At 39.1% G+C, this 9,421-nt stretch overlaps 1 protein-coding gene across 1 annotated transcript; it reads left to right on the top strand.

The window, feature by feature from the left end:
* Nucleotides 1-2,892: 2,892 nt before the first annotated feature.
* Nucleotides 2,893-3,591, top strand: LOC118858394 (60S ribosomal protein L8-like). Its single transcript, XM_036768894.1, has one exon. The coding sequence runs from the start codon at nucleotides 2,893-2,895 to the stop codon at nucleotides 3,589-3,591; it is 699 nt and encodes a 232-aa protein (XP_036624789.1).
* Nucleotides 3,592-9,421: the final 5,830 nt, after the last annotated feature.

Here is a 9,421-nt window from a genome sequence, read left to right as displayed (position 1 = left end):
TTTACTTCTATTTTCCATTTTTTGCAGGCGATATCTGCTTTAAACAAGTTAGGTTGGAATTGCATACATTGTCTATATATTTCCTTATAATCTCATGTGGATTTTGACCTTTGCTTTAACCAGTAAATAATATGACTGCCCACAAGAGGGTTGACATCGAAATGACTACTACCACCAGTTTTTCCTGTCTATTAAGATACAGTTTAGTTGTTGGGTTGTTTTTTTATGATGCCTTTTCATGCTTACTGTCTAGGATCTTCTGATCATCCTCTGGTATTAAGTATTCATGATATACAAGATTGAGGCTTTTAAGTGATCTAAAGGTCTGTGTTCTCTTTAATTTCATGATCCCAATCTATACTTTCTATCATAGTTTTCTCTAATCTCTTCTGCTTCCACTTTTACATCTGAGTCACAAAGTAGCAAAGTATATGTTAACTTAATTTAGAAGATCTTATCAAGTTCTCACTTCTTTATCCACTATAACAGCTGTGGGTACAAAAACTATAATTATTCTCATGGCTGATCTATATGAACTCTCCTGTTTGGCACTGAAAGCCCTTCACCACCTTACACAACTCTATCTCACTAGGCTTATTTCACGCTACACCCCTTCATGTACTCTACAATCCAGCCAAACTGGTTTTCTAGTTCTTCCTCGTACAAAACATTCCATTTACCATCACCATGCCTCTATGTAGGGAAAAGGATATATGGAATAGGCATTTATATAGTGCCAACTATGTTCCAGGGAATGTGCAATGTGCTTTACAAATAATATCTTATTTAAGCCTCACAACAGCCCTGAGAGGCAGGCGCTGTTATTATCCCCATTTTTATACTTGAGAAAACTAAGGCAAATAGAGGTCAAGTGACTTGCCTAGGGTCACCAGATACTAAATGTCTGGGACAGAATTTGAACCCAGGTGGTACAGTGGATAGATCACTGGGATTTGGAATCAGGAAGACTCATCTTCATGAGTTCAAATACAACCTCAGACACTTACTATTGGGCTTACACCTTAAGTGACTTACACCTTGGGCAAGTCACTTAGCCTTGTTTGCCTCAGTTCCACATCTGTAAAAGGAGCTGGAGAAGGAAAAGGTAGTTCCAGTATCTTTGCCAGGGACACCCCAAATGGAATAACAAAGGGTCGGACATGACTGAAAAACAACTGGACACTTGGACATCTTCCTGGACGGAACTCTATTCACTGCACCACCTAGCTGCCTCAAAGTGTGCACAAAATGGACACTGAATTGGGATCATGAAATTAAAGAGAACTTTAGGTCACTTAGAAGCCTCATTCTTGTGTATCATTAATATTTATTACCAGAGGATAGTCAGAAGATCCTAGACAGTAAGCATGGAAAGACATCATTAAAAAAAAAAAAAACAACCGGGGCAGCTAGGTAGCTCAGTGAGTGGAGCACCGGCCCTGGAGTCAGGAGGACCTGAGTTCAAATGCAGCCTCAGACACTTGACACACTTACTAGCTGTGTGACCTTGGGCAAGTCACTTAACCCTGATTGCCTTGCCTTTTCCCCCTCAAAAAAAAACTTAAAAAAAGAAAAAAAACAACCAAACTGCCCAAAGCTCCCCTTGCCTGAAATATATTCCCTCATAATCTCCACCTTTTAGAGCCCCTAGCTTCTTTGAAAGCCTAGCTAAATGTTCCATCTTACATAAGATTTTTCCTAATTACCATAGCTACTATCTCCCCTCATTTCTTTTTATTTACTTTATATATACTTCGTACATATTTCTATGTATATGCTTGCACGTATATGTTGTCTCTCTTAGAAAGTAAGTTTCTAGAGGGCAGGGACCATTTCACTCTAGTCTTGTATTCCTAGTACCTAGCGTAGTCCTGCATTTAGTAGAAGCGTAATGGATGGTCCTTAATCAATTGATTGCTTATGCGCATCATGAACATTACAAGGCAAAATACCCAAGTGACCCATGAAACAGTGTTCCTTATGGTCTCCTGGTAAACAAGGAAAGGGCCATGAGAACGCCTTTATTTGCCTCTCCAGGAAGGACCTGTAAGTTGTCACATTTACCTTCAATTTCCTTGTCTATCCTGTTTTTATTTATATGAACTGTCAAAATACACACAAAGATAAGCAAAAACATGGCACTGCCTTCAAAGATTTCACACACTCATAGAGAAGATGACATGGGAACAACTATGTATGTACAAGACATATGGAAGGTAGGTGAGAGATAAACTTAGGTGAGGCTTAAGATGAAATTTGATGGAAGCCAGGGAAGCCAGAAGGTGGCAACAAGGAGGGAGACCATACCTGGAATAGAGGATAGACTTCATATGGAGTCTGTATGAGGAATGGAAAGAAAGCCAGTGTCACTGCACTGTCCAGCATCTGTGGAGGAATAAAACATGAGAAGACTGGAGAGGTAGGAAGAGCCCAGGTTGAGAAAGGCTTTAGGTCACCAATTACCAAGCAATTTACTATCTTAGATCCTATGCTGGAGCACTAAGAGGTTAGATGATTCGCCCAGGATCACACAGCAAGTGTCCAAGGTTGGACTTAAACCCGAGGCTTCCTGATGACAAGGCTGATTCTCTATCCTCTATGCCAAGGTTGATTGTTAGAACGCCAATTGTTCAAATAATGTTTTAGATGGTCTGAAAACAATGTCGTTCTTGTGAGTCATTTTCTGATACCTTAACAAGATTGCTGCAGAGCTCAAAAGATACTGCTTGGGATGGATGACACTTTTTACTTTTGTTGGTGATTGGCCAAAAAGTTCGCCATTTGCTATTCAAGCTACTACTAATAAACCTCTTCTGTACTTATCTAGGCTCATCTCAGTTAAGACATAGGTGTGCCGCTCTTTCTAGCAAGTCTGGAGCCACACCGCTCAAGATGGGCCAAGTGATCCATGGTCAGAGGAAGAGTGCGGGCTATGTCTTCTTCACTCAGGTGAAGCACAGGAAAGGGGCCGCCAAGCTCCGGGCAGTTGATTTTGCCGAGAGACATGGCTACATTAAGGGTATCGTAAAGGACATAATCCACGATCCAGGCCGAGGGGCTCCTCTTGCAAAAGTAGCTTTCTGGGATCCTTACCGATTTAAAAAGAGGACAGAGCTGTTCATTGCTGCTGAAGGCATCCATACCGGCCAGTCTGTGTACTGTGGTAAGAAAGCTCAGCTCACCATTGGCAACGTCCTCCCAGTTGGCACTATGCCTGAAGGGACCATAGTGTGCTGTCTTGAAGAAAAGCCTGGGGACCGGGGTAAGCTTGCCCATGCATCTGGAAACTATGCCACAGTGATTTCTCACAATCCTGAAACCAAGAAGACACGGGTAAAGCTTCCTTCAGGCTCCAAGAAAGTGATCTCCTCTGCAAACAGAGCTGTGGTTGGTATTGTTGCTGGAGGAGGTCCTATCGATAAACCTATCCTAAAGGCAGGTTGTGCCTACCACAAATACAAGGCCAAAAGAAACTGCTGGCCTCGTGTCCAGGGTGTGGCCATGAATCCTGTGGAACATCCCTTTGGAGGAGGTAATCACCAGCATATTGGAAAACCATCCACCATTCAAAGAAACGCCCCAGCTGGATGAAAGGCCAGTCTCCTTGCTGCCTGGCGTACTGGTCGACTCTGGGGTACCAAGACAGTACAGGAGGAGGAGAACTAAAGTACAGAATCCTGACAATAAAATTATTTTGGGAATTGTAAAAAAAAAGAGAGAGATAGGTGTAGAACCATAATTAAGGTCCTTTCAGTTTGCTAAGACCTGCCAGAAATTGTACTTTGTTTTCACACCTTTTGAGAATCAGGATCACCTCCACATCTATGATGATGAGGCATCAGAGTAGGACTTTCGTGGTGAAATAGCTCTTCATCTTTATCTTTGGGAAGGGTAAAGAAAACAGAAGAAAACAAGTATGACTTTACTCTTTTCTAAACTCTGGAGTCGTCTCCATGACTTTTCAAGGATAATTGCCTATGGTTTAGAAAGTTCATGAGCTAATTCACTTAAGAGCTGGGAAACACCTTTAAGACCCAAGGAGATCATCTGTAATCTTTTAAGATAATAGGCTAATTGAATACCAGATTACTTTAAAGATGCTCTTAGAAGAACAGGTGACACTCCCTGGCACATGCCCCAACGAGGTCAGTAATAGAAATAAAGTCCTGCAGATAATCAAATACTCATAGCAACTCTCTGATAGCTGAAAATTGTAACAAAATGGGTGTTTATTGATTGGAGAAAGGATGAATAAACTGCAGTATGTAAATATTTGGATTATAATTGCACTATAAAATACAGCACATGAGAAATTCAGAGAAAGATGAGAAGACTTGCATGAAATGTTGCAGAGGAAAGAAAGCAGAACCAAAAGAACAACGTAAACAAAAATCACCGTCATGTAAATGACAACACTAAAAAGCAGTTGAAACCCACTGATTATAATAACCAATCTCAGTTCTAGGGATCTAATAATAAAATATTATCATTCTCTCAGTAGGAGGTAGAGACTATTAATGTGGAATGCAATATATGCTTTCAGATACAGGTTCCTTACTAGTTGGCTTTGTTTAAATATTTTAAATATTTTCTTCAGTTATAAGCAAGAGTCCAATGGCTGAAGAAAATGGGATTTAAAGGGAAATGACTTTTACAAACAAAATTCAACAATAAATTTTTAAAATAAGACTAGTTGATACACATTTTTTATTAGTGACTATACTATGAATGATACATGTTTATAAGACTGAAATGACAGGGTGTATTATCTGCTTTTAGTAGCAACCTATATATTTTAAACATAGCAGCATCTAAACAGAATTCATTTCCCAATATGGGACAAATGCTATAATTTAATATTCAGCTTTGGTAAAAAAAAAAAACATGGACAAGAATCTCACTTGATAGAGAGGCATGGTGGGGGAGGGTGTTCTCATCTGCATAATTGAAGAGAATACCCACATTAGCAAGATCACAGATGAATCAAATCTTTCCAAGTCTAAATTTTTTTTTCATGAAAAGACCTTTCGCTTTATTACAGGCTTCCTGCTGGATTGATTTAATTAACATGTATCACAAAAAACACTTAAAATCATTGAATTTATAAGAATTTGATGTACACACAGTTTCAGGAAAAAATTATGTAAAGGAAAGAAATAAATGTTTATTAAGCATCTACTATGTGCTGGGCACCATACTAAGTGTTTTACATATTATCTCCTTTGATATTCATGGCAACCATGTGAAGTATGACTCTAAGGATTTTGAAGTAGGTTACTTCTTCTGTCCTCCCATACTAAAACACACAAAGGATCTATTAACTCATCAATGTGGGTATTCCATCCAAGGGTGCAGATTATTATTTATCTCTGCCTGCCCATTCTATGCAACTTTTGTCACTTCCCTCCCGTAAGTTCACCAAGGAGAGTCCATCCAACATGCTACCTTCTTAATTTTCTCTTGATGTCATAAATACCAGTGGAGTTCTATGGCTGTCTGTTACCCTTCGCTCTGGCCATCTTTTGCACTCATACATTTTTCTTGCAAGATATTCTTCCTTCTTGTTTGCCTTCACAATTCTTCATTTATAATGTGTTACAGCCCACCTATATCTACCATGTGCTATTGCCCTCTGGGTGATACTTCTATTTTTAGTACTTGCAAAAAAATATAAAATAAAATCATTTAGAATCCTTGAATTTAACATCATGCAAGGGAATAGAATAACCTAACAAGCCCATGGATTTATGTTATGGGAATACATTTCTGACCGCACTTTATATTTACATATTTCACCAACTCAGCAAAATAAATGCTCTCTGCAAAACATAACAGAAAAGAAATGCTTCACATGAGTTAATTATTTCGACAGTTTAAAAAATGCCTCCCTGGTGGCTGCAAGAGTGAGCTCTTAAATCAGCCTGCTACCAATACTTGGCAATTTTAGCACAACACATAAGTACAATGGCATATAAAACAGTGGATAGAAACATGTAACTCCACCTGCCTATATATTCAAAAGTCATTTTGTAGCCATTATCATCTAGAACAAAATTTCTTGGACATGCTCAGTCACATATGCCTCAAACGTGCCTCTAAACCAAAATGAATTGCATTTTTTTTAAAAGTCAGCCGTAGGTATATTTTATATCTTTTTTTCTTTCTCCAAATCCTAATTTATCTGGCCTCTTTTCTCAGGAGATAAAACACAGTGTAGTATATGGATGCACACACACATACACACACACGCACACACACGTGTTTACCCTCCCTTTTCACTCATAGTAATTTCCCTTAGAAAAGTTTCAAAGTCTCTGTTTTCTCCCTGTGCATTTTAATATTTGTTGCCAGAATTGCTAAGAGCAGAGCCCAGCCAGTCATCTAGAGCTCCCTTGTCAATCTCAGCAGGCATGAACAGTTGCTGGAGCGTGCAGTATCAGTTGCTAGGCAACCTGTTCTTCTGCTGAGCCTGATATTTTAATTCTATAGAGGTAAATTCCAGGTCTGTTACAGCCTTTCAGAAATACCTTCATTACATAATGTTGGCCATTATAAAAGAAACACCAAATGTTTTTAGAAGGGTATGAGGGGAGCAAAGAAAATCAGCACAGCTGTGTCTGTGAGATAAGGTCAAATTAGGGTTTTAATGTCTAGAAGTATGAAGAGGGTGACAAGTTGAACCTGCTGCCCTCCACGCCTCCACCATCTAGCTCTGAGGAAGTATGAGGTCTGGGACTGGGATTGATATAATATCAATTCCCCAGAGTGTTCTCTAAAAGTTTCTTTCACTGTTTGGACAGTGAGAACCTGGGAGAGTAAGGAGATTAGTAATGTTCAGATTTTCATGTAAGGAGCTGGTAAATCCAACTATATCTGTGTCAAGTCCAATCCTTGAGAACAGACTGAAATGTAATTACAACCAAAACCTGAGAACACCAAGCTGGGATAAGATTTCAGGTTGCATACATTACAAAAATAGACCCCAAAATGAATGTCGGGGGCTTTACAGACTTCAATAGCACAGATTTGAAAAGGTCGGCCCTTTATCAGTAGGATTCTATGAGAAGTGGTGTCCAGCGGATAAGCTTTGGGATATTGTCACTCAGGTTGCAGCTGTGAGTTACTGAGCTACGCAGTGCCCACATTCTTTCCCTTATAAAAGAGGAAAAAGTGAATTAAGCCGACTTTCAGTGATGTTGCATAGAATGACAACTGAAATTAAAAATTTGACAATGAAGTTCTTTATTAATATTATGCTAACAAATGGAGAAAAGAGATGGTCCTTAAAAGCTGTATTTTTCCCTTTCTTTATTGTTCTTTGAATTTCTTCCTAAAGCTCAGGAACCTTGAACCTGCAGGCCAAACGGTGATTTTATTCCTGGAGCATGATATAAAACCATTTTTGTTCTTAGGAAAAAAAATTGCTGCCACAAGACCTAAAATATGGGCTTGACTATGAATGAATGAAAAACCATTTATTAAGTAACTATTATATGTCAAGCACTGTAATAAGATATAGGGGATACAAGTACAAAATGAGATGGCCATTGCTCAGGGAATGCATATTGTAAAAGAGGGAGATAGCACATATAGCATAATGGTGGCCAGGGAAGGGAGTTTGGGTCTAGACACCATAGTGATGGTGAGTGAATACCAACAACAACTGTAATGCTGATTCTATTACCAGAGAAAGAGTTGGGGGGAAGGTGAGAATTAAGGGACGGAGAGAGATCAGATACAAGTTTGAACCCCTTATCAGGGCAGATGTAAATACTTCCTATGATATTAATACTAGTCGAAAAAAAGCTGTTGCTTTATAGGCCACCATTTTGGTTGTTCTTGTTGTCTTTTTTAAAGAATTGATGAAACTAGCACAAGAGGGATTTCAACATGGCAGGGACTTGTAAAAGAACTTGTCTGAAGCTAGATCTGTTTAGTATATGTTTTATTCATAGTCTCTCTTCAGCTATATCTGTGTCATCAACACAGAAACCTAACACAGATTTAAGGCAAGGTCAAGATAAGATGTGGTGAAGTAAGGAAGGGAAGTCTTGCTGGCAGAAAGCATCTATAAAAGATGGTAAATCACTTTCTGAAGGCACTGAAGTAAGCACCTCAGAAAATATGATCGGCAAAAGTGGGAGCTATGTAGGTATGCCATTCTTAGCACTGAGATTAGAGAAGGGTGATTTTGAGCAAGCAGAAAACCCTTCCTGTTCAAAAATAATATTTTATAGTGTGGAGAAGTATAATTGTAAATTGCTCCAAGGATTCTTGGTTTTTCCTACAATGTTAGCTACCACTTTTGCTTCAGACAAGAGAACATTTTCCTAGCCTTGTTTGACCTCCCTTCTATGATCAAACGTTCTTTATGCTACTCTTATCACTGAAACAGTTCCCTTTTTTCAATACCATTACCTAGACATTATGTTCGGTACAGAGGGTACAAGTACAAACAGTGAAATAATCCTTTCTGGCAAGTAGATTACCATCTAATGGGGAAGACACGTGAAGACACATATATGTATGTATACATGTGTATGTATATAAATATGTATAGCATAACTACAAGATGAATAAACACAAATACATTTTTGTTGTTAAGTCATTTCAGTCGTGTCCAACTCTGTGACCCCATTTTGTTAGAGTTTGTTTTGGCAAAGATACTGGAGTGGTTTTCCATTTCCTTCTGCAGCTCCTTTTACAGATGAGGAACTGAGGTAAACAGGGTTAAGTGACTTGGCCAGGGTCACAGAGCTAATAAGTGACTGAGGTCAGATTTAAACTCAGAAGGATTGAGTCTTCCTGATTCCAGGCCTATCAACTGTGCTACTTAGCTGCCTGCCCCACAAAAATACAAATATATACAAGGTAGTGAATACAGGGAAGTTTGGGAGGGAGGGCAGGCACTAGCAGGTGGGAATCAGTCAGTCAATAAATCTGTATTAAGTACCTATTTTGTGCTGGGCATGGTTACGGAAAGTACCTGTTTTCAAAGAGTTCACAGTTCAATGACAGAGACAACATTAAAAAAAACCCAAACCAACTACAGTCGTTGCGTATTTCAGGATGTTTAAAACTAGCCACATCAACAGTTTGTATGATTATTATGATTATGGCCTTGCTGTCACGGTGGAGAATATACTCATTATAAGTCACACACACACACACACACACACACACACACGATACAACTCTAAACAATCAAGCTATATACAGGATAGATAGGAAAAAATCAACAGAAGTAAGGCACTAAAATTAAGGGAGATTGGAAAAAGGCTTCTGATAAAAGGTGAGATTTTAGCTGGGACTTGAAGACAGGGAGGTCAGGAGGGGGAGAGCTTTCTGAGCAAGGGGAACAGACAATGAAAACGCATGGAGTTAAGTGGTGCAGTGGATAGAATGCTAAGCCTGGAGTTGA

Source organism: Trichosurus vulpecula, chromosome 7 (assembly GCF_011100635.1).
Source record: "Trichosurus vulpecula isolate mTriVul1 chromosome 7, mTriVul1.pri, whole genome shotgun sequence".
NCBI classification, from domain to species: Eukaryota; Metazoa; Chordata; class Mammalia; order Diprotodontia; family Phalangeridae; genus Trichosurus; species Trichosurus vulpecula.
Note: the sequence above shows the minus strand (reverse complement) of the source record. Positions and strands in the feature narration are given on the sequence as shown.

Bases quoted from the DNA above. Each gene is read 5' to 3' on its own strand.
- LOC118858394 (XM_036768894.1), top strand. From the start codon at position 2,893: ATGGGCCAAGTGATCCATGGTCAGAGGAAGAGTGCGGGCTATGTCTTC.